At 56.6% G+C, this 27,495-nt stretch overlaps 1 protein-coding gene across 2 annotated transcripts; it reads right to left on the bottom strand.

Moving 5' to 3' along the window:
* Positions 1-135: 135 nt before the first annotated feature.
* Positions 136-27,067, bottom strand: SH2B3 (SH2B adaptor protein 3). 2 transcript variants are annotated; one of them, XM_012663548.1, is made up of 7 exons: positions 26,306-27,067; positions 4,535-4,636; positions 4,360-4,451; positions 4,184-4,278; positions 3,873-4,087; positions 3,605-3,776; positions 136-3,465 (listed from the first exon to the last, which is right to left on the bottom strand). In XM_012663548.1, the coding sequence occupies exons 1-7, from the start codon at positions 27,065-27,067 to the stop codon at positions 3,170-3,172; spliced, it is 1,734 nt and encodes a 577-aa protein (XP_012519002.1). In that variant the 3' UTR covers positions 136-3,169. The 2 variants fall into 2 exon arrangements, with proteins under 2 accessions (XP_012519002.1, XP_012519001.1); XM_012663547.1 differs by having other exon boundaries at positions 3,873-4,278.
* Positions 27,068-27,495: the final 428 nt, after the last annotated feature.

Genomic DNA, 27,495 nt, shown 5'->3' with positions numbered 1-27,495 from the left:
ACTGACAGACTCACAGGCGCTCGTTCATGTTCCCGCACCGTGGGAGGGCGACAAAGGGAAAGCAAGTGTTTCAGCAGGGTAAGGATTGTTAGAGACCATAGTCTTAACAGAGCCTTTAAATATTGTGGCAAAAAATCAAGATTCTGAAAACTTTTAATTCACATATAGCAATTTGTACATTATAGCAAAATTTGCATTATTTAAGAATAAGTTACTTGTACAGTACATAAACAATACATAAAAATTTGCCAAATACCTTCTGCCTATAACGGTACAAGATGAATCCACTTTTTGTTATCACAATGTGCTGCGTATTCCAACTAAACACTGGATGTCAGATGTGTCCTTGTTAAGACGCAGTGGATAAGATACTACCAAGTTCCTCTAGCCTGTGGGAGATGTTAGAGCTAACATGACATTTGCAATAAGAGATTTAGCCCTGAATAAAAAGCATGAAGGAATCTCAGGCAACCCTCAGGGAAGAGTTCAAGGCCTTGATTTTAGGTTAAGAAACTGTTATGTAAAAATAGTGTTCTCTGGCCAAAGATTTTAATGATCATTATTCCTTTTTCCTACACGGTCCAGAAATGATCAAAGGCAGAAGATTTATACCAGATAAAGCCATATGGATTGCTGGTCTAAAATTCAAGGCAGGTTAGTTGACTTAATTCTTTGGTGCTGGTGACTTGTTAGTTTGTAAAAGTTTAATAAAGTCAGATGAAGGAAGTGATGGTGCTGGGAGCTGTGAAGCTATACTCGTCTGTAATTAGAGCTAACGGAGGGATCGTGCTGCACACCGCCCAGTTTGGCACTGAGGCTGGGTTCTCAGTGGAATTTGCTGGCTCGGCCCCATCAGGACTGGGAGGAGAGTGGTGGAATGTGCTGTGCCTGTGGTGGGCTAGCTGCAGCCAGAGGGGTCCTGCCCCACGCTGCTGCCCTCCCTTCATCGGCTGGACCTGCTCCAGCACAAAGAAAAGGTATTGGCTTAGTGTCCCTTCTTCCCAGGGCCATGAGGGAGCTTTTTGTCAGAATGTATTTGCACTGTCCTGGTAACCTGGACATGTTTATAAAGGAAGCAGTCTGGAGGTGAGCGGCCTCCAATTCTTTGCCACAGAATCTGAGCTTGTACTTTGCAGCCAGTCGGTTATAGCTGCTAAATTTGCTGTACCTGGTGTGCCTCTTGGCACTACCTGAGAGAGAGATGAGAGGCTGCTAAGAAATGAGTGCCCCTGGCTTGAAGATGTCATATCCCAGATGTTTAAACTTCTGGCTGGAGGGAGGGAATTTAATTGGTTCATTATCTACCCAGCCCTTTTCCTGTGTAGACAGGAGGAAAATCTGGATCGGTGACTCATCAGCATTTTCTGTGGTGAGCTTTCCCTTTTAAAAAAGATATCCAGAATGTTGCTTACTTCTTTGGTTCACACTTCTTAGCATTCTTTTTCTAGAGAAATCAGCTTTAAAGAAAATAAAGATGGGGGGCCTTAAAAATGAACCACAAGTCTGGATCGGTGTTGCATCTGCTTCATGGTTCATGAAAGTGGTGTGGAGGTGGCTACTTTGCCACCTCCCTGAAAAACCCCCAGAATATTCTAGAAGCAGAAGTCTGACCTCTTTGAGTACAGAGAGTAACTAGAGGGAGCAGACCAAACCCTCACCCCAGATAAGGCAGTCAGTACTGTGACCTTTAGGCCCATGGTTCATTTCAGCCTGTGATGTATCTGTAAATATTAAGCTTTACTCAACTCCAGGTTTCCTAGAAGCCAGTGCAGTGAGCCTGGTGGCTGTACTGAATGGCTCTGCTGGCACCCAGGAGCAGCTGATTCCACTCTGTCACTGCCCCCCTTGTTTCTGAGCCTCCTCATGAAGGTTCTGGGAGGAGCCAGCCCCCCTATGAATGGTATCACTTGTGAAAGGCAAGTATAGATGGAGATTTGACTTCAGGACCTCCCTGGATGGTGGAGATTGTGTGTGCATGGACACACATTCTTCACCAAATGAAGCAGTAACCAGCTGGAACAGAACACTGATTGTGGGCTATTAAAGGAGTTTCTCATTAGCTATGGCACCAGATTCCTGGCTTCCATTTTGGCTCAAAAATGAGCCTAAAACCCACTTGTGGGATAATTTAATAAGCCATTAGATGCTTAGAGGGCTCTGAGCCAGTGCTGTTGCTGAAGGATTTACTAGAAAGGGCCCAGGAGCCCTTCTTCCCTTTTTGCTTGTCCCTCCCCCACCCCCCAGTTAATTTAACTCTCACTATAAAGCGGCTATAAACCACAATCCAGGTTTTTATTCATAAGGCACCAGGGTAGGACTGTTCCTTGCCACCCTCCTATTTCAGTAGTAGCCTGAATTTCCCTGAAAGGGTGGCACACTTTACTTCTCTACACTGAGGAGGGACAGTGCTACTCAACAGCAGATGACTGTCCCTGAGGATGCAACAGACAAGGAAGCCAGGCATCCTGGCTCGGACCATGAACTAGTCCAGTAGGGTTTGCATAGCTGTTGGACTACAAAAATTGCATGGGTATCAGTTGAAACAGTGCAATGAAATAAGCAATGGTTTAGTTTTGAAACCTGAATCCTTTAAAAAAAATTAATCTGAGGTAAATGTTTAAAATCATTTTTGACCTTTTGCTTTTGTCCTAAAGCTGAGAGTAGAAGCAGGATTAGGTGTGGTCATCTGTGGCAAGGATACAGCGGCCCTGCCACGTGGGCTGAAGCTACAATGGGTACACTGTGTGAGAATCCAGGGCTTGTTAGTGTTTCGGGCTTCCTGGTGACCCCCCCCCCTTCTCGTAGAAAGTCTGTCATCAGCTGTGACAGTGTCAGTGAAAAAGAGAACAAGTTTCCACTGCCAGGTCCAGCCCTCACCCCACCCCTCCTCTAAGAGTGATGGGGACTGGTCTTAGGGACCTGGGGCAGGAGCTAGCGGCTAACAAGAACTACATCTGTAAACAGTGAGGAGAAAGTCAGGTGCTGGGTGAAACTTACAGAAGGCCCTTTAACAGGCCTAATAGAAGGGTCACATCCAAACTGGAACGAGCAGTTAACAGTGTCCCTTAAATCTCTCTCTGGAAGGAAGGAAAGATCGTTACATTCACAAGTTCACATCTCTGCTTGTGCTCCTTGGGGGCAGCTGTACAGGCCTGGGACTCCTCCCTGGTCAGAGAGGTGTGTATTGATTGTCTATGGCCCGCAGGTGGCTCCGGGAGGATGAGTCCATTTCGTAGTCTGAGTCCCGGGCTCGTCGTTCAGGCTCCGGCTCCAGGTGCCGCAGGCTGTTGGCCAGTTCCTCGGGTGAAGGCACCAGGTGGAAGATCTGCTCTGGCGGTGAGGATCGGCCTGGGAGACCCTCTGGGCTGAGCCCCCGGGGACACCCAGAAGAGCTAAGGTGGGGAAGGCCCAGCTCTGAATCCCAGCGAGGGAGGGAGAGAGGGAACAAGACAGTGTTGCAGGAACCTGGGACAAGTGACCGAGAGAGACCACGCTGTCAGTCTTGATGAAGATCTCCATAGCCCTTGGTCTGCAGAAAGGTTTACCCTCCACCCACTTTCCCTGTGCCACCCACCCCCTTTAGCGAAGGGCATTAGGGTCACACCTGGTGGCTGGGAGACAACTACCACGTAGCTGGAGAGCCGGACGTCACAGGCAGCGCCGCACTCGAGCGGGATGGGGGAGCGCTGGAAGTGGTGGAGCATGTCCACGACCGAGGGAAAGTGGAGGTGCTGCACTCGGCACTGACCCCGCTCGGTCAGCGACAGGCGCAGGTGCTGCGGGAGGAGATGAGGGTAGGCTCAGACCGTCTCCCGAAGGCCCTGGACTCCAGTAGGGAGGGGTGGCCCAGCCCTCCATGCCCTGCCCCATACCTTGGCTATGCCCTGGAAGTTGAACGTGAGCACATACTCCCCACGCCGTGTCTCGCTCTGCCGCACCAGAAACACTCCGTGAGCATCTGGGCCCTGCAGCTGAACCAGCTGGGCTGCCTTCACTCTGGAGATGGGGCCGTGGAACCAGGGGTAGCAGGACAGGAAGTGATCTGTTTTCTGGCAGGCTGGATCCAGCAACCCCCCAGGAGAAGCACCTGGTAGAGAAGATCGGTGATGGTGACCCCATGGAGGTGCCTTATGTCCTAGGCTGGGTTCCAGTGCACCCAAAGGACCATGGCCTGGCCACTCACCTTGGTTCAGAGAATCTGTGCTGCCCCTTGGGGAGCTGGACGTGCCAGGGTCCAGGGCTGAGGGAGTGTGCGTCTCTGCATCTGTGCTCTCCAGCCTGCCGGAGAAGAGGCTGGGGTCAAGGATCTGGGCAGGTCAGGGGTAGCCGTAAAGGTGGTGCCGGGGGTGAGGGTCTCACCCTCGGCCTGTGCACTCCCAGAGCTCGGCCATCCACGAATTCAGCTGCTGCTCGTCTCCCACCTCAAAGATGATGTCTGTCCGGTCCTTCACCTGGCACAGAAGGAAGGGCACAGCCGTGTGGGTCTGAGGGGTGCTGGCATGTCAGCCCAGGCTGTGGAAGCCCTGCCACTCACCTTCAGCACAAAGGTGTAGAGGTTGTCGGGCATCTCCAGCTGTGTGCACCGCCGGACCTCCTGGATGCTGGAGCACGCTGCTTGCAGCTTGGCCTTTGAACTCTACAAGACCGAGAGGGGCGCTCAACTCGAGGCTGGTCCCTGACGTTCTTCTCCCACCCAGGCCTCTGAGTTTGTCTCCAGTCTCCCCAAGACCCCCCTGCAGAGTAAGTGTTCCCAGTGCTGCTGAGTAGACCCTCGGAGCCTACAGCGAGGCCCCAGAATGCCCTTCGCCTGCGACCTCTTCAGCACCATCCACAGAGATCGCAACAAAGCTTCCCAGCCCCCTGCACCTGTGGACATTCCAGCTGTGACATGTGCTTGCCTGCTGCCGTCCGTTTCTCTTCCCACTGGTGGAGAAAGGAGCTCCCTGCCCAGCCAGGTGACACTCACATTGCCCAAAGGGCAAAGCCTAGTGTGCCCGGCCCAAGTAACTGCCAGCCACAGATGGAACTACAAAACCTCGGCCCCAGAATCTCCCAAGACATCCACCACAGGGCTGCAGCGTGGGTAGAGTGAGCCTCTGACCCCCTCGCCAGCAGAAGCACCTCTTCGGGTCCTGGCTGGACCTGGCTGCAGTGGGGGCTAGCCCTGTAGATGCTTCCTGCTCTGGGGCACCCTGCAACCCAGGAGCCAGCTGCTTCTGGGCAGGAATTTTCTCAGAAGGGGGGCTGTCCCCACTCCTGTCCTCTACTTCCTCTTGTGATAAGACTGATAAGATTGTTTCGCCAGGGTCACAAAATGACTGATGGCTGCTTCCAGCAGAGGCAAGATAAGAAAGGGGGAAGGAGCCCAAGATAGGTGGGGAATGGACAGAGATGGCCCAACTGGGCCCCTCCTCCAGGGATCCTGGACGATACCACCACCGCTAACAGCCAGGGAGAGGAGGGGCGGAAACCCGAGGCGGGCCCAAAGGCATGTTCCTTTCTTGGCACTGGCAGCTGCGAGTGATCTGGACCTCCACGTCTAGCCCAAAAAGGCACATCTTGAACAGAGCCTACGTTTCCAAAAGATGGTACCCAAAATCATAAGCTTAACTTTGCTGTGAACACAGAGGTACCAGACACTCTGATAGAAGGGGCCCACCCCCAGCAGGTTGGGGGAGACTAGTTCTCAGGACTGCTGACGTTTACCGTGGCTCATGGCATCACCTCACTGCTGGCAGGCAGGAGCGAAGGAGCCTTGAGGCTGTGTGACCAGCACCAGCCGGGGCCTTTCACCCCCTGCTCGCACAGGTCCTGCAGCTGAGACGGGGCTGGGTCCAGTGGGCCCTCTGCTCTCTTGACCCTTTTCACAGTCATCCTGCCCCACAGAGCCTCTGTTTCCCCGCTGCAAAACGGGAAGGCACAAATAGCTACTTCCTTCTCCTGCTTTTCCAGTGGGCCCTGCCTGTCCCCCTGAGACTGGCTCCAGGCGTTGAGGATTACTGGGAGGAAGTAGGCCAGGGCCAGGAGGGGAACAGGCCTGGTCTCCCTTTCGGTTCCGCTCAGGGCCCAGTCCCCAACGTGAGCGCCGAGATTAACCAGCAAAGCCGCTGGTTTCGCTCTGACTGTGGTGCCCGCTGTGCCAGCTCCACCCCTTGCAGCTGAGGAACTGCTGAGCAGGCAGGCAGTGGTGAAAGAGGATTCCCCCTCCTCACCCACAGCCAGTCCCGCTGCCACCTGCCTGCTGGCTGAGCAAGAGTCGGGTTCTTCCCTGGCTCCCCACGGCACCTCTGCGCGAGTCCCCCCAGCACCAACCACTATGCTGCCTGAGAGCGTGGGCATCCTTGGGCCTCTCTGCCCAGGTTGGTGGGACGTATGAGAGGGAGTGTCTTACCCTCTAGGTTTTAGGGTTCATATATGGGGGGAGGCCAATGCCAGCTGTGGCTGCAACCCCAGCCTGGAGGGCCCAGAGCAGACTCGCAAGTGCTGGCTGGCGTGTGAAGGACCAGCAGATGCCAGTTGAGCTGTGTGGTGGGAGCTGTTACGGGGAGGCGAGCCTGACCCTTGGGGCTGGGTCAGCAGCTATGGAACAGTGGGGCCTTCCGGTTCCCCCTCTCACATGCCCACTGTTCCACCTGCTTCTAAGGGCAGGCCAGGCTGGCAAGCAGCTGCTGCCCAGATCCTTAGGGTTGGCTGATCAAATGGCCAAACTGTTTCAGGTATCTGTGGTATAGGCAGTATAATGCCACCCACCACATCCTGCAGCATCCACTTCTGGGGAACAGATCTCAGCCCCCAGCATTCAAACGGCTGGTTTCTGTTTGTTATGGCCATTCTGACTCCAGTGAGAATTCATTTCTTTCTTTGCTCTGGCTGCTAGGAAGCTCAAAGATGTGCACCAGCTTTGACACTGCCTCAGCAGTAAAGCTTGCATTGCTACACCTAACTTTGTCCCAGACTTTATAGTTTTCTTACCCTCTTGGTTTTAGGGGTTAGCCCTGACCCTGGTAAGCCTGGACCAGGGGCTCAGCATTCCTCCATGGCTTTGTTTTGTCATCTGTGAGGCAGAACTTGCTTCTCACAGGGTTGGTACGGTGATTGAGTACACTAGTGCAAGAGAAAGGCTTGACTAATAAGCAGCTGTCGTTACCTTCCCAGGCCAGTGAGTAAAGCCTGAGTCCACCACAGTGCTGACAGCACTAGGGCCCCCTCAGAGCAGCTGAGTGCTGGGCAGATGCCCACTCTCAGCCTCACAGAGCCGCTGTCCTTTTGTAGCATGCTCCTTGCCCATGCTGCGATGGAGTCACACCATCACAGTGTGACCGATGTACTTACCCTACCCACAGTAAAGGGAAAACAAATGTAACTGACGCTAAAATAAAACGTATTCCAGTGTGACTATGCAGACGGCACAACGTGAACTGCGCGGGTGCTTCTGGGTTTGCTGCGAAAAGACCAAGAATGTGAGGAAGCCAAAGGGCAGGGTGAGCCCTGCAAGGGTTTTGTGGTGAAAACTGGGCACAAAGTTCCATGTGCTTCTGCACAAGACAGAGCAGAATTCTGGCTCTGGGTTTGTATCTCTTGTCCCTTTGGAGAGACAGGTGAAAGGAGGGCGGCACGTACAGCTACGCCGGAACCCAGCAGTGCCAGTGCGCACGGGCCCCACCCCCGGCGCGTGTGAGCCCACCTGGAGGGAAGGACCTTCTTCACTCACTAGGCCTCACTTTCCCTCGGGCTGTCACCTGGAAACACTGTCTTGCAACCTGCTGCCACTTCTGTGTGCTAAGGGCCTGGGGACCTGCCTGGGCACAGATGTGCCACCACTCATCCCCTCGCGCACCAGGCACAGGGGCTGGCCAAGCCCTCACGGGGCTTCCGCTCTCGCGAGGCCGAGACAGGCCGGCTGGGCTGGGCGCAGCAGTGAGAAGCCACAGAGCTCTGGTGCTGCTCTCCAGGCACAGAGATGGCACTGCCAAGGCCCTGCGGTGGGGCGGCACACCAGCATGTCCCAGGCACGGCCTCCCACAGGAAGACTCCGGGAGGGAGGCACGCAGCGAGGTGGCACAGTCTGCTCTGTCCCAGAACTCACCGCGGGGCTGCGAGGCTGTGGGAGCAGCTGGGACTCACTGTAAGGTGGACGCCTGGACGTGCGTGCCCGCCTGCAGCTCACAGCACCTCCGGCAGAAGCAAGTCTGCTAGTTGTCCCTCCTCCACAGGAAGCCAGCGGGAAGGGGACAGTGCTTTAGGGCAGGAACCGAGGGGGAGGACAGCATCCAGTTCACACTCCAGCGGGTAAGGGTAGTCCGGGCCCTCACAACAGCCTTATTCCACACCAGCCAGCAGGGACAGCCTTGGGGAGAAGCCTCCCACCCCTTGGAATCCTCCAGGCCACGCCAGCCTCCTGGCAGTCTTATCTCCCCCAGGGCTTTTGAGCCCAGAACTCATCTCCTCAAACAACAGCAGTGGGACAGGAAGTGGGGCATGGCCCCACAGTCAGCCCTCCAGCCACACCTCTGCCGCACCCCTGCTCCCAGGGAGGCGGCCTGGAGCCTTGCTCTGCAGGTGGTTAGAGCAGCCCTGGCTCTACCACTTGATACCTTTGAGACCTCGGGCATGGCGCTCACTGGAGCCTGTTTCCTTTCATTAACGTAAAGAGGCCCCACGGTGGCTCATGCCTGTAACCCTAACACGCTGGGAGGCTGAACAGGGAGGATCGCTTGAGCCCAGGAGTTTGAGCTTGCTGTGAGCTAGGCTGACGATGCCACGGCACTCTAGCCCGGGCAACAGAGCAAGACTCTGCATCAAAAAAAAAAGGAAAAAAAAAAAAGACAGAATAAGCAGGTCAGCTAGGATGGGGGTGGTCTCAAAAGGCTCATAGGAAATTCCAGATCCCTATCATGGACAGCTGAGTCCCCCACACAGCCCAAAACATAGAATCATGGATGTTGCCTGGATAAATGAATAAATATGTTATGGGAAATACTTAATCCAATCTTACTGGTTGGTATCAAAAAGCCAATCTTAAAAAAAAAAAAAAAAAAAAAGAAAATGCCCTGCCTTGTCCCCAAAAAAGATTGTAGTCAGGTTATAGAAATACCCAGAAAGAGTTGGGAAGGAGACAGCTGCTTAAACACAGCCCAGAGTCCTACTTGTCACAAATTTGCCTGTCAGCTTCCTGGCAGCCAGTGCAAAGAGGGATTCTTCAAGATAGGACATTTTCGTGCATGGAGAATCATACTAAACAGCAGTCCATTAAAGGCTCTGAAAAGTCCTACAGCAGAGACATGCACAGAACCACGTATTCCCCAGATCTAGGCCTCTCACAGACAATACTACCGTCTCAAGGTCATATGGAGTTGAAGTAAGGAAGGCCCTCATCTTACAAACTCTTCCTAATCGTGGGCCATTCTCTGAGGTGGGCAGCATCAAGATTGAGCCAGGAGTTGGCAGCCATCCAGTATCCTGCCCAGAAACCCCTCAGGTCCGTGTAACCACCATGCAGCAACCTCCCCACTCTGGAGTTTGGGACTCTTGGTCCTGGGCTTGAGTCCCAACTCTCCTCTTAGACGAAAGACTCGCCTCTCCCGACCCCAGTCTCCACTTTCGTGAAGCGGGAAAACAGTGCCACAACCCTCCCCATGAGAATATGGCGACACAGTGCGCAGAGGAGCTCCCAGGGGTATGGAAAGATGGCAGGGGAATGGCAGCGGGAGGGAGGAACCCAGCCTCAGGAGACTCAGAGCAAAAAGGCCCCTCCTTTCCTAAGTTGTCACTCCCCAAGGAGGCCTGCCTCCTCCTCTTCCATCTTTGGGTCTTGGCCAAGCACAGAGTAAGTGGCTTATAAGTGTTTGCTGAATACTCTCCAAAGTGGAGAAGGTGGAGGGAAAGGCATTGGAGGCTAAGGGAACAGCAAGAGCCAAAACCCAGACGCCAAAAAGCACAGATGAATCCAGAAGACAGGAGGAGGATGGTTGTGGCTAGAAATGCAGCAACAGATGCCCTCCTGCCACCCTTTAGTGAGCATCTACTGTGTGCCAGGCACTGGAGCCTGGGCTGCCCGCCAGTGGCTCCTGGATCATAGATTTCACAGGCCAGCAACGTTTCAAGTTTTCCAAGAGGAAGTCACGTCACATCACTAAGGAAAGGATGCAGCAGCACCAAGTAGGAAAGCTGTCATTCCAGAGTAAGGGACAATACTTGGCATTGAGTACAGTTAGATTTAGGAGGGAGAAAATCCCTCACCACCCTGCTCTGTGCCACCTCCGTGTGAGCAGTGGCGTGTGCGAGCCTCGCCTCGCGAGACCCTCCGACGGCCGGAGGCTGGTATCTCATCCCCACTTCGCCGATGAGCAGACTGAGGCTCAGACATCCGCACGCAGGGACTGACCACAGCACGGGGAACCTACCACGACCCACTGGCGTGGAGGCCCTGGAAGTGAGCCCGGGGTCTGCGCTGCAGCAGGGCCCTGGCTGGGTCTGAAACCCACTGGCATCTGAGCTGGCTGCTGGCCGAGAGGGCTGGGCAGGGAGGCTGGGCCATGGAGACCTGTCTTCCATCCTCCCCAGGTACCAGGGAGCCACAGAAGACTTAGAGGAGGGGAGAGCACAGAATAGTGATTGTGGGCATGGCCCAGGCAGCCTGGATTTCAGTCCCAGGTGGCTGCTGGAGGTAAAGGGGGTGCTTGCAGGGAACCCCCACTGTGGGGTAGAGTCAGGCCAGAAAACAGGGCGATGCCTGAACGTCCTGCGAGGTGGGCAGTGTCAAAATGAATGGCCATCAGTCTCCTGACAGACTACTCCCAAACATGTCACAATTAGCTAGAATTGGCTGCCACCCCCACGGCGCTGCCCAGGTTCACGCTCCTCCCCTGCTCAAGACTCCCCTGCAGCGCACACCTGTAGTCCCAGTGACGCAAGAGGCTGGGATGGGAGGGTCACATCGAGTCCACCCTCTGGCCCTGCCTGTTCCAGACTGCACATCCCAGCAGAGGAAACCTCCCCTCCTCCAGGGAGCCTTCCCTGACTACTAAGTCAAGTCACGGTGAGTGTGATTCGGCTTATCAGGCTGGCCGTAATTTCCTGATGGTGCAGCTGCCGCCTCCACCATCTGACTGGGAGAGGTCCTCTGGGGTTGGGGCACCGTCGCTCCCAGCTGGGGCCCAGAGGAGGTACCTGGAGAGTTTGCTGATGGACGGGCATCTGGGTGGGTGCCTGGGACCCATAGCCCGCAGGTGTCCAGGGGACAGAGGAGACGTGGCGGTGTGGCAGGTGAGCTCAGCCCTCTTGGAACCTGGCTTCTCTGGGGGCAGACGACGGCAGTGAGCCAGTTCCACATGTGAACAGATGTTGGTGCTCCGGCCACAGGTTGCTTGCCTGCTCTGCCCCCGGCGAGGACCCCCAGGCCCAGCTCCACCCTCACAGGCCCTTCTGATGACGGCTTCCGCTACTTTTTCCTCTGTGTGACCCTGAGCAGATCCCACCGCCCCTCTGTGCCTTCATCTCCTGATCTATAAAATGGAGACGAGAACAGAACCTAGGGCTTCTGCAGGTGAACGTGAGGCCACGGGGCCTCCCAGACTCACCCAGTCCCCGTGGGCCACATCTACCCCTTCGTCTGCCCCCTGTTGCCTCATTCTTCTCCCCACAGAGAAGCAGGAAAGAGCCCCGAGTCCAATCAGCTTCCCCCTTTCCCGGCAAGAGCCGCCCACCCCATGCCAGAAACAGGGACCTCCCCAGCCAGCCAGACACACACAGTGAGACACCCCCAAACACAGCTGTGCTCAGCGTCCCAGTCCCCATGAGACCCCTCCCTCCTCCAGGCAGGTGGCACCCCAGGTCACAGCCTGAGGGACCAGGGTGTGGGGGCAATAGGACGCATGCCAGCCTCTTTCCCCTTCCCCAGGGAGACCCTGGGTGGGGGGACGGTCGCTGGCCGAGCTGCTAGGACCAGGGCCTGGGGGCAGGACAGATGGGCTGGGGCCCGTGTACAGCCCCACCCACGGAGTGAGCATCCTGCTGTGTCAGAAAGACAGAATCACAGTGACACAGACACAGAGCCCCCTCAGAGAGACAGCGACCACCCCACCTCAGCGTCATAGTGGCAGGGACACAAAGCCCCTTTCAGATGCTGGAACAGCCTCCCCCACACAGATACCCAGAGAGAGACCCCCCTTTGGAAAGACAGCCCCCCAGCACACACACACACACGGCCAGGCTGGGGTCCCCCAACAACCACGCGACCCCCTCCTGAGACGGAGGTGCCCTGACTCCCACTGGGTGGCCCAGTGTGGAGGGGTGGGGTGCACACTGCCCCCCACAGCCAGCTGTGAGGACAAATGTCTGCTTCTGCTCTCAGGCCTGCCATGGGGGGGACATGCCCAAGGCTTGTGGGGGGTTGTGGCTTAAAAGGGACCATCCGTGGGAACCCCACCCCCCTGCTCCTTCATGGCACAAATGGGGAAATCAAGGGACACCTTCCCTGCTGCTCTTGCCTCCCACAGGAGGACAGAAGTCCAGGCCCAACCCGCCCCCGGGGAGGAGTGTCCTGGGACGGTGCCTGCAGTGGGGCAGGGACTGAGGGAGGCGCCAGACCTCCACCGGCCGGGGCCTCCTGCCGCCGCTGCCCGGGCGCTCTCCTCCCCTGCTCAGGGCACCACTCCTGGCCAAACTGTTGGGCTCCCAGGTGCCAAGTAAGGACAGACAACCGTCAGGACCCCCGAGCTGAGCTGCTGTGAGAAGCCAGCACACGCTACACCTCTGTCCCCGGCTGGCCGGAGCCTCTCTTGAGCACAGAAGTGGCATCTTTGGGCAGGGCTCAGCATGGCACCCGGTGGGGCCACCAGACCCGATCCAGGCCTGGCTCCCATCTGCCTCCGCCACCACCCACTGCACACCAGCTGCCATCAGCCCATGCCTCGAGCAACCACATCCTGCTCCCAGCCGTCCCCGCAGAAATCCTTCCTGCCCCCACCACAGCCGGCCTGGCCAAGCCCAGCACCCCTGCCCCCAGCCACACAGTCCCAAGGACGCCCCAGACCTCAAGTGCCAGGCTGTGCTCAACCCCGCCACACAGAAGGGAAAGCAGTGCCCCTAGAGGTCACGCCACTTGTCCGGGCCACTCAGCGGGGAGAGGGCGAGCCCGGCCTGCCCGGCACTGGAGGGTGTGCTCTGTGTACCTCGAAGAACATCCCCGAGGACAGCAGCTGGGCGCCCCCGAGTCTGTGGGTCATCACAGTGGGTGTCAGAGGGCCTCAGGGGTGAGTCTGTGTGTCACACACACCAGCGGGGCCGGGGGCCCGGAGCTGGCCAACCCCCAGGGCTTGGTCAGGCACCCACCGCCCAGCCCCTGCCACGGAGCCAGGACGAGCTAGGGGAAGCCCCGGGACTGGCGTCTGCTCTGTGCTGGGCGAGGGTGCAAAACACTGTGGTTAAGAAACAACAAATAACCTGTCACCAGCCTCGGATGGGGGAGTGCACCCAAGGGGAGGGGTCTCGTCACCAAGAAGATTCCCCAAAGCCCCGGATGGATGGCGGCCACCGCCTGCCTTCGAAGGATGATGATTCAGAAGAAGAGGTGAAGGCGAGGCCCTCTGGGCCAGTGGGGCTCCCCCCGGCTGAGCAGCGCCGCAGCCCCTCACCAGCGCCCACTCCAGCCACTGCGAGGTGCAGGAACCGAGTCCTTCTGCGCTCCATCTGGCATGAGTTGTCATTACTATTATCTTTAGCTTCTGTTCGCTGAGCACTTACTATGTGATAGACCTCGACACACAGCATCTCACTGACAGCACAAAACAACAGGAAATGACACCAGCCACAAAGAATAAAAGCCAGCTGGATTAAATAATTAAAAGTGAAAAAGGAAACCAAGATAGAACTGGAATAAAACCTAAGTAATTATTTATCTGATTCCAGGGTAGGGAAGGCCTTTCTAAGCAGAAAGGCAAAGAATAAAACCATAAAGGAAAAGATCCCTGGATTTAACTGCCTGAAATTTACAAACCTTCATAGGCCAAGAAACTGAGGAGCAAAACTGAAAAGTCAAATGGGAAACCAGGGAAATACTCACAACAGGTGACAGAGCTAATATCCATGCTATGTAAAGAGCACTGGCAAATCAACAAGAAAAAGGCAGGCAGTACAGGAAAAGAGCATGCAAAGGAAATGCGTGACAAGTCACAAAAATTGTATATGACCACGAAACGTAAGAGAAGCTATCAAAATCTATAGGGACGGAAAGTAGACTAGTGGTTGCCAGGGGCTGGGAGGATTTGGAACTGACTGCTAGTAGGTCCAGGGTTTCTTTCTAGGGTGATGGGAATGTTCTAGAATTGGACAGCGGTGATGGCTGCACAGTTGTATAAATGTACTCGAAACCAATGACTTGATCTACTTTAAGCAAGTGAATTTTATGGTATGTGAATTATATCTCAATTTTGAAAAAGAGAAATGGCCAATCACACTCATAATCAGAAAGGACGAGATAACCACTTTTCACCCAGAAATTGGCAGAGGCTTTTAAAATTATACCCAGTGCTGGCACCAAGGGTGATGAGATGATAAATGGGTATAACCTTTCTGGAAGGCTATTTGAAAAAGATATATAGAAAGTATTAGAAATGGCTAATAAGGCCGAGTGCAGTGCCTCACACCTGTAATCCCAGCACTTTGGGAGGCCAAGGTGGGAGGATCACTTGAGGACAGGAGTTCAAGACCAGCCTGGGCAACATAGCAAGACCCCATCTCTACAAAAAAATTTTTTTAAAAAAATTAGCCAGGTGTGGTGGTGTGCACCTATAGACTCAGGTACTCTAGAGGCTGAGGGGGTAGGGTCGCTTGAGCCCAGGTATTCAAGGCTGCAATGAGCTATGATGATGCCACTACAGAGCAAGACCTCATCTCTTAAAAATATGGCTAATGGCTACTAAGCAGATGAAAAGGTGCTCGACATCATGAGCCATCAGAGAAATACAAACCAAAAGCACAGTGAGATACTGCTGCGCCCACTAGAATGGGGAGGACGTGGAGGAACCAAATCCTCCTGGGTTGCTGGCGGGAATGTCACGTAGTGCGTGTGTTGTGGCGTTGCTTTGGAGAACAGTTTGGCAGTTCCTCAAAATGGTAAACATAGAGCTCCCAGATAACCCAACCATTCCAGTCCTGGATATATTAATATATACCCAAGAAAAACACATATCCACGCAAAAACTTACACGTGAATATTTAGCGCAGCATCATTCACAACAGCCAATAGCGGAAAAACCTGACGTCCATCCGTCGAATGGACAAAATGCGGCAAATACACACGATGGAATGTTATTCGGCTGTAAAGGAGCAAGATACTGACACGTGCCACAACCTGGAGGAACCTTAACACCACGAGGCTACCTGAAAGAAGACAGGCACCAGGACTGCATGTTGCACGCTCCCTTTACACGCAACGTCCGGCACGGGCGACCCACGGAGACAGTGGGCGAGTGGCTCCGAGGGAGGGTGGGAGCGGCTGGGCGTGGGTACAAGAGTTTCCTTTTGAGATGATGAAAATGTCCTAAAATTCGGTTATGGTGAGGGTTGCACAACTCTGTAAATATACTAAAACCCAATGAATTGTATCTCAAGCTTTGTGAGAGACACAGAGACGAAGCAGGGGTGTATCAGAAGTGCCCCTAAAGCGAGAGCCAGTTCTCCCCTTCCCGGAATTTGGCCAAAGGAAATACTCGGGGATGGGCACCAAGATGCTCATCGCCGCGTTGTCTACACCAGCGGAAAGGTCAGAAGTGACCAAAACGGGTCTGGGTAAGAAAGGACTAGATACATCCGTCGTGGCCTGTGTGAGTGCATCGCTTGCAGCCAGTTATATACGAAAAGAAAACATTCTCGAAAAATATTTAAGAATACACAAAAACGTCCAAGACGTACGGAAGTGAAAAAAGCAGGTGGCGAGATAGCACGAGGAACTTCAGGCCCACGAGGCTGGAGTTTTTGTGCCAAGGCTCCTGCCTGGATGTCCCGCTCGGTCCGGGGCTCCGGGGGATTCTCGAAAGAACAAGGACAGAGTGCAGACAGAGTCGCGGCCCGCGGGTGGGGGCGAAGTTAGACTAAAAAGAAAAAAAACAAAAATGCTAGTTCTCTCCGGATAGTGGGATTGTGGATGTTTTTTCAAGGTTTGTTTATAATTTCTGCCGTGAGCTTTATTAATTGAAAAACAAAATCAAAAAGCTGAGGAACTCAGACAGGGAGGCCCTCAGCAAGCTAGAGGCCGTTTCCTAGATTACGTGAGGTTTTTAGATGAGACAAAGGAGGGCCCCCAGTTCCAGAGGGTTCCCTAGAGAGGTTCTCTTCCTGCCCTCCCGTGGCGCACCTGTGCGGGGAGGGGGTGGCCTGCGGGCGGGTGGAGCCGGGCATGGAGTGGGCGTCCCAGCGGCAGCCGCAGCGAGGGGCGGAGGCCGGGTGGCCCTCGACCTCCCCCGTGTCAGCCGTCACCGCGGGTCCCAGAGGCAGAACAGCGGCGTCTGTGGCCTCCTCCCCAACTCAGAGGGTAGATAGGAAAAAGGGGTGTGGCGCCCCAAAAAGGAAGTAAGGCGGCCCCCCCTGCGTTGCGGGAGGAAGCCCCCCCACCCCAGGGCCAGCACTCGGAGCGCAGAGACCTCTTCTAGAGCGTTCGGTTTCCTTTTCCATTCACGAGGACTGGGTGGGGGATTTCCAGCAGCGCGAGCCTGAGGGGCCGCCAGCCTGCTGCCCACCCCAGGAGGTGCCACGTCTTCCCTGAGCCTGTTTTGCAAGTACTGGCATCCCATTTTCCATAATGAGCAACTGAGGCTACGAGAGGCCAAGTTCTTGGCCCAGAGCCACACAGCAAGGACACAGTGGCAAGATCCGAACCCAAACCTGTCCATCTGCCTTTCTCCAGTACCTAACTTTTGGTCCCCAGACCCTGAGCCTACAGGCTACCGAGCCCACAGCCCACCGAGCCCACAGCCCCAAATGACTCCACGGTGGTCTCTGGTCTTGTCCCAGCACCCAGCCCCACAGACAGACAGACGAATACAAGACCAGCGTCCAGGAAGCAGGCAGCAGCACACAGCCCGGGGACAGGACGGGGGTGGGGTGGGGGCTGGACGTGGCCCCGGCAGTGCCAGGGCGGGTGACAGTAACTCGTATCGTCAGCCCCCTCCCCTCGCTGGATTCGGGGCACTTTCTAGTCTGTGGATTCATAGAATTTGAGCTGAAAGGAAACACACAGATACCATCTGGCCGCGGTTTTAGCGCGGTCGGGGGTTTCTTCTAAGCAGCAAAGCACTTTTTCAAAAATGACTTTACGTGGAACCCCAGTAAGAGAGCAGAGGGGGTGCTGCGCGGCTGGGGACCCACGGGGCCCGGCGCACCCCACTCCTCCTCCCCGACCAGTCCCGGACCAACCCTCTGGGTGCCCACTTCACAGCTCAGAGAGGGGTGGGGACCTGCCCGGGTCACACAGCAGAATGAGGGCGGGACCCCACTCTCACCTGGGGAGCCTCCTGCCCCTGGCCTACCAGGGAGAGCTGGGACTGGGCAGCCACCGGCCTCGTAAGCCCGTCTGCCCGCGGGGACATCTGGGCTCTGGGCCGGCTGAAGGCGGAGGGCAGGCGCCTTCTCCACCTGTTTGGGGACCTAAACACAAACCCCCAGCCCCTGGCGCCCCTGGCCTTGGCGAGCCCACACGGGACACCATTCCTGGCTCTTTTGCCTCCCAGCTGTGTGGCCTTGAGCAAGTCTCTCTCCCTCTCTGTGCCTCCTTTGAGGAATCACTATCCCCACCTCATAGGGTTTGTGGTAAGGATTCCACGGGATGTGTCAAATGCAGTGCCTGTCACTTTGAAAATGACAGATAACAGGACAGTGACGATGGCAGCTAAGCTTTGCTGGGCATTCCACAGATAGCAGCTCAGCTGATCCTGCGGCGGGAGCCATCACTCAGCTCCTTTCACTGGAGGAAACTGAGGCACAGGGAGGGCAGCATGCCTTCCCCGAGGTCACACGCCTCAGCAGGGGCAGAAGCAGAACCCGGCCCCTCCTGCCACCCTCCTCCTCTTCCCCCTGCGCTCCTGCCTGAGAGGAAACCGCCAGGCCTCCGGCGGACGTCCCTTCTCTCTGCTTCCTCTTTCCCACACACCGAGGCAGGGCGCTGGGGGTGGCTCCCCGCGTCCCCCGCCCAGGCCCCGGGCCTACAGCCAGCCTCCTGTGGCCTCTCCCAGCCTCAGTTTCCTCATCTGCACAGCAGGGGGGGTGACAGCGCCCGCCGGGAGGAACCCCAGCAGGCGCCGGGTGGGCGAGTGAAGGCTCGGAGCCCGTCACCACCCAGGCCCCTGGGGGTCGCCTCCCATCAGAAACCCGCCCCAGGCTGTCTCCCGAGCCAGACCTGGCGCTTACGCCCCACGCACGTCTGCTGCGCGGAGGGACGGCCGCGCTGCCCTGCACGCCCCGCGTGCTCGCTGCGCCCACAGCCGCAGGCAGGAGCCGTGCCCACCCAGGGCACGGGCCAAACACGGAGGCCCAGCGAGGCCCGGCCACTTGCCCAAGGACACCCGGCTCAGAAGGAGCAGAATGGGGACAGCTCTGAACCACACTTGCCCCGACGCCCCACCCCCACACGGCCCGGCAGGCCTGGCCACTCCCAACCACACCACTTCCTCCCGGGGGACCTGAGGCCCGAGGACCCGGGGGGGCTCCGAGGGCTGTGGGCTAAGTGCCCCCGGGGCGTCCCCCACCTCCCTGCCCCACCTCTCCAGGCTGGGCATCATCGGGTGTGCTGGGCCCACCAAGTCCTATGTGCCAGCTGAGGGGGCACTGGCCAGCCTCTCTGGGCCTCAGTGTCCCCATGTGTAAAATGGTGGCACTGGACAAAAGGGTTGGAGAGTCTGAAGCAGGTGCCCCCGCCCAGGCAGGGCCCCTGGTTAACCAGCTCCACCAACAGTAACAACAGGAAGTCCTTCTGAGGGCTCACCGGGCCCAGTACAGCCCGACCGCCCGGGTTCCAAGGCCCTCTCATCCCTTCACAAGCTGTGTGACCTTGGGCCACCTAACTTCTCTTGGCCTTGGTTTCCCCACCTGTGAAAAGGGCACAGTTATAGCAGACATGTGCACGGGGCTGCTGTGAGGATTAGATGAAGCCAGGTCAGTACAGCCCGATACATGAAAGCCCAGTAAATGCTGGCATTTTCCAACAGTAGTCAGAACTCCCTCATCACCCTTGCTATACAGATGAGGGAAACTGAGGCTCAACCCCCAGAACCACCAGGGCTGGCGGCCTTAATACCATCTTGGCCTACCTAGGCCTGGGCATATGAGGAAACTGAGGCCCAGAAGATTGGTTATGTTCCATTTGAAATGGGACCCCCAGCTCCCAAGGAAGGCCTCGTGCCCAAGGCCAGCCACGCCTGGCCCCATGGCTGTTTCTAGAGTCTGCCCCCTGCCCCAGGGCCCCACCCCCCGTGCCTCTGTCAGGCTATCCCACTGCGGCAGCTGGCACAGGCTGGGGCCCACTCCCAGAGTGCCAGCTTGGCACTGCCAAATCTTCTGATTTTATAAGAGAAACTGGTATTCTGGGTCTTATTTTTATCTTTTTTATGAGATGGGGTCTCACTGTGTTGTCCAGGCTGGTCTCAAACTCCTGGGCACAAGCCATCCACCTCTGTAGCCACCTAAAGTGCTGGGGTTCCAGGCACACACCACCATGCCTGCCTTGAAGTCTGATTCTTACGTGAAATCTCTGCATTTTATGTTTTTAAACATTGGCAACCCATCCGATGTCCTCATTTGTCCTTTAACTGCCAGGCGAGACGGCGCCCCTGGGGCCTAGCCTGGCCTGGAGCTGGCATTCCACACCCTCTGGTTTGAGCCAGTTCAACAGATGGCCTGGGGCTTGGGGTAAGGACCCTGGGTCCTCAGGTGCACGACCCTGGGTGCGTCTCTTTGCCTCTCCCAGCGTCCCTGTTTCCTCAGCTGTCCAGTGGGCCAGTGAGCCGCACTCACGGAAAGGCCCAAGTACTTAGGGCAACGCCGGGGCGCAGGAGGCTCCCGTTCCAGGTGGCCAGTGCCGGGGCTCGGAACACGGACCCCACGCGCGGCGCCCTGGCACGCCCGTGCTCGGAACCGGAGGACACTGGGAGGCCTCGGTCTGCTCGGGAGAGAAGCCCCCCTCTGCCCTCCTGCCTCTGGTCCCTCGTTCTCCCCAGGAACAAGTCACAGACCCAGAATAATTCTTCCCCACGGTGGGTCACAGAAACTAGAACCCTCTCCCCCAAAGCCAGCCATAAAACCTAGAAATACTTCCCTGACCTCCCGCTGTCTGTGTCAGCCCTGGCCACAAAGAAACCCTCTAAGCCGCCCCGTCTGGCAGGGCGGCCGCTCTGCGCCTGGGGGAGGGCTGCCCCACACAGGGCCAGGGAGCGTTTGAGGACAGGCCTGCTACCCCTAGATCGGACACATCTGTCATCTTCGTGGAGTCTGAGCGTAAAAATGCACAGTTTTCCCCGCAGCTTTGGGTCTTCACTTGTGAAGGCGCCCTTGTCACGTAAACTCGGATTTAGTGACTCTGTTGTGCTTTTCTCTTGGGGTTTGTTTTTTTTTAAGACAGAGTCTCACTCTGTTGCCCGGGCTAGAGTGCCGTGGTGTCAGCCTAGCTCACAGCAACCTCAAACTCCTGGGCTCAGGCGGCCCTCCTGCCTCAGCCTCCCGAGTAGCTGGGACTACAGGTGTGTGCCACCATGCCCGGCTAATTTTTCTATTTTTAGTAGAGACGGGGTCTCGCTCTTGCTCATGCTGGTCTCGAACTCCTGACCTCAAGCGATCCTCCCGCCTCGGCCTCCCAGGGTGCTAGGATTACAGGCGTGAGCCACCGCACTGTCCTGCTTTTCTCTCGTTAACCTTTCGTTACAGGCGTGTTGGCCTGCCCCTCATGTGGGTGAGGACAGGGGTCACACCTTTCTGCCCGCATAAATACACTGCTCCCACCCCGGCCCTGCCACGGGCTCAGAGATGCCCGGGGGAGGGGGAGTGCAGGACCGGTGGCCATGGAGACCTGAGGGTCTTCTAGAAGAACTGTGCCACTCTCCCGTGGCCAGCCTGCACGGGAGACCACCGGTAGCTCCAGGGGTTCCTCTAGCCCACTCCCACCACCAAGTAGATGGCAAGTGACTCAGGCCCTCTGGGCCTAAACCCTGCCATTGTTCCCACCGCTCTGAACATAAAACCTAAAGTCCTCACTGTAGCCCACATGACCCACCTAAGCCGCTCCGCCACCTTTCCAGCCTCATCCCTCCTGGCTCCGTCCACGCCCACCCTGCTGCCCGGTTATTCCTCGAACCTGCCCGGTTCAGGCCTTTGCAGTTGCCATTCCTCAGCCTGGGACCCTTCGCCCAGAGCTTCCAGGCCCAGCGCCTCCTGCCAGGGGCCCTCGCTGACCACCCCCAGCAGAGGCGGCCCCTCCCCTCCTCTCGGGCACCAGCGCTCGGTGCCCACCTGCGGGGACGCCACCGAAACCAGAGAGCTGTTACTTCTCTACCCAGCTCCTGACCTCGGGCGACTCAGACATCTGCGGCAACCTCCCACCAACCCCCACGGCAGGCTGTGGCCTCCCCTTGCACACCCCCAGTAACGAGGAGCTCCCTCCCACCGCAGCCCTCAGTGACCCCTGAGGTGGCTGCCATCACCCCTGCTTTACAGACGCGTCAACTGAGGCTCTGAGCAAGGAAGGGACAGGCCCAGCGTCACACAGCCGGTCACAGGTGGAGATGGGACCCGACTCCAGGTGCCTCTGGTCACCTGCCCTCTGACTTCTGGGAAGCACGTGCTGGCTGAGGCTCAAGTGACATGGTGGGCAGCTGTCCTCTGTCTTGTCCTCAAAGCCTCTTCCTGCTCTGGGCATCAGGGGCCTTCTCCAGGCTGGCACCGGGAAGGCCTATTCCCCGGTCCTGCTGGGCGCCCTCTGCATGACAGAGCCCGTCACCACCACCCACTGGCTGCGGATCTTCTGCTTCTATTGTGAGGCTGCTGCCACAGCCTGTGCCAGGGTCAGAGGTCAGAGGTCAAGGCCAACCACCTGGCAGGCACACTGGAGACTGCGGGCTGAGCATCCTCCGCCCAGAGAGCAGACACTCTGAATTGCTGTGGGAAGCGAAGCCAGAGCTTTGGGGAGGGCCAGAGCCTGGCTGGACCTGCTGCCGGAGGGGCTGGAGGGGCCCGCCAGGGCTGCCGGCCTGTGGCAACAGCCCAGGCCCACGGCAACCGCTGGGCCGGCGTCCCCGGCCAGCCCGGCGGCGTCCCTGGTGCCCCGGCTTCTCCCGATGGGCAGAGCCCTGAGGGATCCAACCACCACCATCGGGGCTCTGGAGACTCTGGAAATAAACCTGTGCGCCCGGCCCCAGAGTCATCCCACAGCACGCCATGACAACAACGTGACAACATGACACGCACCGAGCCTTCTCAGTGCCAGGAGCTCAGACTGCGCCCTCCCGGTGAGACTCGCAACAGCCCCTCTGTACAGAGGGAGACTGAGTCTCAGAGAGGTGATGTCACTTGCCTAAGACCCCAGGGCTGGGAAAGCAGCTAATTCATTTTTCAAAAGCAGCCCCATCTGAGTCTCGACACCTGGTTTTCTAAGATGGTTTACTCTAAGCAGTGGAAGCTCTTTCCCTCCCTCCCTTCCTTCCTTTTTTTTTTTTTTTTTTTTTGAGTGAGTCAGGGTCTCACTCTGTCACCCAGGCTGGAGTGCAGTGGCATCGTCATAGCTCACAGCAACCTCAAACTAAACTCCCGGGCTCAAGTGATCCTCCTGCCTCAGCCTCCAGAGCAGCTGGGACTACAGGAGTGTGCCACCAGGTCCGGCTAATTTTTTCTATTTTTTAGTAGAGACAAGATCTTGCTCTTGCTCAGGCTGGTCTTGAACTCCTGACTTCAAGCGATCCTCCCACCCTGGCCTCCCAGAGTGCTAGGATCACAGACATGAGCCACCGCGCCCAGCCTGAAGTTAAGTTCCATGGGGAACCCGATAATGTCACATAGATAACACCATGTATTTGGGCTGTTACTTGCCTTTCAAGGTGTCACAGCCTTGAGATTTTTTATAAATAACAAGAAAATAGTTTTTATCTGTGCTTGCATTTTTCTGACGCCTTCCAGTTGTATTTGGAATAAAATGCTAAGTCCTCACGGGGGTCCTCTGGTCCCATGTACTTCCCCACTCGCCATATCCGTCTCTGTGCTCCTGCCACGCTGGCCTGTTGTTCTTTCTTCAAAACGTGCTCAACACTTCCCCACCTCAGGGCCTTTGCACAAGCTGTTCCCTCTGCCTGGACTGCCCAGCAAATCTGACTCAGGATTAAACTCTCTGTCCAAAAGTCACCTCCTTGAGACTATGAAACCTGAGTAACCAGGACAGTGTGGTGTTGGCCTGAGGACAGACACATGGGCCAATGGGACGAACAGAGCCCAGAAGCACAGCCCGATGTGGAGAGACACTGGCTGCAGGATGCAGGCGGCCCTGCAGGACAGAGTAGGGAAAGATGATCGCTGAGCAGACGGCGCAGGAACAACCAGGTTTCATATGCAGAAGAGCTGCGGCCACCACCCCACACGAGACACAAAAACTAAGTGCAAAGGGCTCACAGTCCAAAATGTGGCAGCCCCGACAATAAAGCTTCTAAGAAAAAAAAGGACAAGAAAATATCTTCATGACCCGGGGTAGGCAAAGATTTCTTAAGCAGAACACAAAAATCACGTGTAAAAGAAAGCAACTGATAAACTGGACTTCATTAAAATTAAGAACTTCAGTTCCTGACGAGGCAGCCCACGGGGCAGGAAATGATGTTTGCAGGGCAAAGACAGCGTCCGGATTACAGAAAAGCTCCTACAAATCAACGCGGACAGAAAGCGCATCCAACACCAGGCACTTCACAAGGAGCAAATTCCAATGGCCAATGCACATATGAAAAGGTGCTTGACCTCCGTGAGTCATCCGGGAAACGCAAATTAAAGCCACACTGAGACACCAGCACACACCCACCGATGACACTGAGCACCAAGTGCTGGGAAGGACGCACAACGCCGAGCTGGAACTCGCACGCTGCTGGCAGGACACAAAATGGTGCAGCCTCTTTGGGAAAAGTTTGGTAATTTTTTTTTTTAAGCTACAGGGTCTCACTCTGTCACCCAGGCTAGAGTGCAGTGGCATCATCCAGTTCACTTCAACCTCAGACTCCTGGGCTCCACAGATCCTCCTGCTTCAGCCTCCCGAGTAGCTGGAACTATAGGTGTGCGCCACCACGCCCAGCTATTTTTATTATTTTTTATAGAGACACGGTCTTGCACTCACTCAGGCTGGTCTCGAACTCCTGGCCTCAAGTGATCCTCCCACAGCACTGGGATTATCGGTGTAAACCGCTGCGCCCAGCCAATTTCTTATAAAGTTAAATGTGCACTTACTATGTGACCTAGCAACGCCATTTCTAGGAATCTACCCAAGAGAAGTGAAAGTGTACGTCCATACAAAGACCTAAATGCAAATTTCATAACATAGCACTATTCATAAAAGTCCCCAAATAGAAGTAACACAAATGTTCAACAGAGGATGGTACGAATCAATTGTGTGACTCTGGGACATCAATACGATAGCAGACTATTCGGCAATCAAAGCAAACACAGTACTGACACATGCAAGAACATGATGAATCCCTGCAACACCACGCTGGGCGAAAGCAGCCAGACATAAATGGCAACCTACTGTGTGATTCCATTCCCATGACATTCAAGAACAGAAATCAAACCTGTGGGCTAGCCTCAGCAAGAGCGAGACCCCGTCTCCACTAAAAATAGGAAAAAATTAGCCGGGCATGGTGGCGCATACCTGTAGTCCCAGCTACTTGGGAGGCCGAGGCAGGAGGATCGCTTGAGCCCAGGAGTTCGAGGCTGCAGTGAGCTAGGCTGACACTGCACTCCAGCCTGGGTGACAGAGCAAGACTCTGTCTCCCAAAAAAAAAAAACTGTGGAGACAGGAGTCGGGGGTGGGGGCTGCTGGGTCCTGGCAGGGTGGAGGCAGCGGGGAGCCCTCTGGGGTACCGGCCCCTTGGGGTGCGCACATGGACAACACCCCTGGAGCTTCAGATGCGCCGCACACACTTGAGGGCGTGCGTGTTACACCGCAATGAAGTTCAAAAGGTTATTTTGCACCGGAGATTCTCTGATCACCCACCACCCCCAACCACCGCCCCTCAGTTATCCTCCCAGAGACCCCACTGCTTTTCCTTTAAAACAAGTCACAGTTGACAGTTCCATGTTCATTTGGGGGTCTATTCCGTCAACAGCTTCCACCGGAACACCAGCGTCCCCAGGACGCAGCACATGCCCGGCACAGTAGGTGCGACAGGCATCTGCTGACGGAAGGAACCCAACTGCGGGGCCCGCTGTGGACCCCGGGCTGAGGCCCGCTCCGGAGCAAGGCCCTAGCACATGGCGGGACGGAAAGAGAAGGGAATTAATGCAAAAGCCTCGCGGTCCCGTCAACTCGGCACACCTGACTCAAAGACGCAGCTGCAGAACGTGGCGACCCTGCCCAGCTGCACGGTGGGAATTAAGCCGGTTGTGAAGGAAAACGACAGTTTTTTAAACTTGAAAAACAATAAAACATCAACAACGCACAGGAGGCACAAAGGAATTCTACGACAGTTTTGAACCTTCTAGAAATAAAACATCTATGTGTCATCGTCACTCAAGGCTAGAGTCTTCAAAGACCTTGGACCAACCTGCCACCACCAGTCCAGTGACACTCAAATAAGAATCAAAAGAGACGTCCCTGGACATTCTACACAGTCCTTGACTGGCACTGCTCAAAACTGTCAAGGCCATCAAAACCAGGGACTTAGAAACTGTCATGGCCAAGAGGCACCAAAGCAGACAACTAAATCTTATGTGGTATTCCGGGTGGCACGCTGGAACAGAAAAGTGACATGAAAGAAAAACTAGCAAATCCCAAAGAAACCGTGGAGTTCAGTTAACAGGCACTAATGCCGGTTCCTTAGTCGTGACAGACGTGCACAGTAGTGTAAGATGATAGTATCAGGTGAAGCTGGGTACAGCGTAAAAACGAACGCTTCTATCTTCACAACTTTCCTGTAAATCTAAAATGACTCTAAAATTAAAAATTCATTTTTAAAAGGGTATACTTCCCTCTGGGCACTTTGCAGCCACCAGCTGGAAAACTGTCCCATCCCCACCTCCATGCTCTCAACATGGTGAATGACACGCTGGTGCAGTGTGCAACTTGTGCAACGGTGCTTACCTTGGGCGGGTCGAAGAGCTCCAGCACGCGCTCGGGGCCTCCGCCTTCCGGGCCTGGGGCCCTGCGCAGCGCCAGCCTCCCGCGCTGCCAGCGTGCCCCGCTGTCCATGGAGGCCTCGTCGGCCAGGCTGTACCGCAGCACCCCCTCCTTGAGGGCCTCGGGCGGTGGCTCCCGAGCCAGGCTCCAGGGCAGGAGCTTCTTGGCCAGGCTAGGCCTGGCCGGGGCCTCGCCTGCCTCCCCGGGGGCAGCGGCGGGGGCCGCGGGCAGCTCCCCGGCAGAGCGGCGGCGGAAGATGTGGCGGAGGCTGCGGCGAAAGTGCTGGAAGGAGCAGGGGCCGGGCGGCCGCGGCAGGGCCAGCTCCTCGGAGCTGCGGGCCTTGGGCAGGGCGGGCGTGGCGGGGCCGGGGCCCGGCTCGGCCGGCGGCGCCTCGGCCTTGGCTGCGGGCCCGCGGCCGGTCTCCCGGTAGTCGCGCGCCGGCGCGCTGCGGGGTCCCGGCGGCCCGGGCGCCCAGCCCTCGCGCACCTCGCGGCAGAAGTAGCGCTGGAACAGGTCGGTGAACTGCAGCGACACGAGCTCGGCGCGCAGCGGCGCGTGGTGCGGGTGCTCGCGGGCGAAGAGCCAGTACTGGCGGGCCAGCTCCCGGGCCGTAGCCACCGCGTGCAGCTCGCAGAACTCGCTCCAGCCCCGCGGAGACGGGGACGCCGCTGTCGCAGCAAGGGAGGCCGGGGAGGCCGAGGACGGCTGCAGGGTGGGCCCGTTCATGGCGGAGACCGAGGTGGGGCGGCCAGGCTGAAAGACACGTGGGGAGTGAGTGACAAACGAGCGAGCAGGCAGGCAGCACATGACGCATGACGACTCCAAACCAGCCCCAGGAGCCCAGCCGTTCACCCAGCGCGACAGCGAAGATCAAAAATGACCGTAATACCCGGTGCTGGAGAAGATGCAGAGACGCGGGCGCTCCCCACAGTGTGACCCGTGCTGTGAAGGAGGGCGGCCTTTTCGGAGGACAATTTGGCGGAATCAGATTTAGAGCCAGGAATCCCTCTTCGAATATTCAAGAGCAGCACTAGGTCGTGTGCAGAGAGGTGTGTACGGAACGGAACGCTTCCCAGACAGACGCTTCCTGCCTCAGTGTTTACAACAGGGAAAGCTTAGGCTCGCCCGAGTGCCCGGCAGCGGACAGGCCGAAA

This window comes from Propithecus coquereli, unplaced genomic scaffold (genome assembly GCF_000956105.1).
Source record: "Propithecus coquereli isolate 6110/MARCELLA unplaced genomic scaffold, Pcoq_1.0 Scaffold81, whole genome shotgun sequence".
Taxonomy (NCBI): domain Eukaryota; kingdom Metazoa; phylum Chordata; class Mammalia; order Primates; family Indriidae; genus Propithecus; species Propithecus coquereli.
The sequence above is the reverse complement of the archived record's forward strand: the minus strand, read 5'-3'. Positions and strand labels throughout refer to the sequence as shown.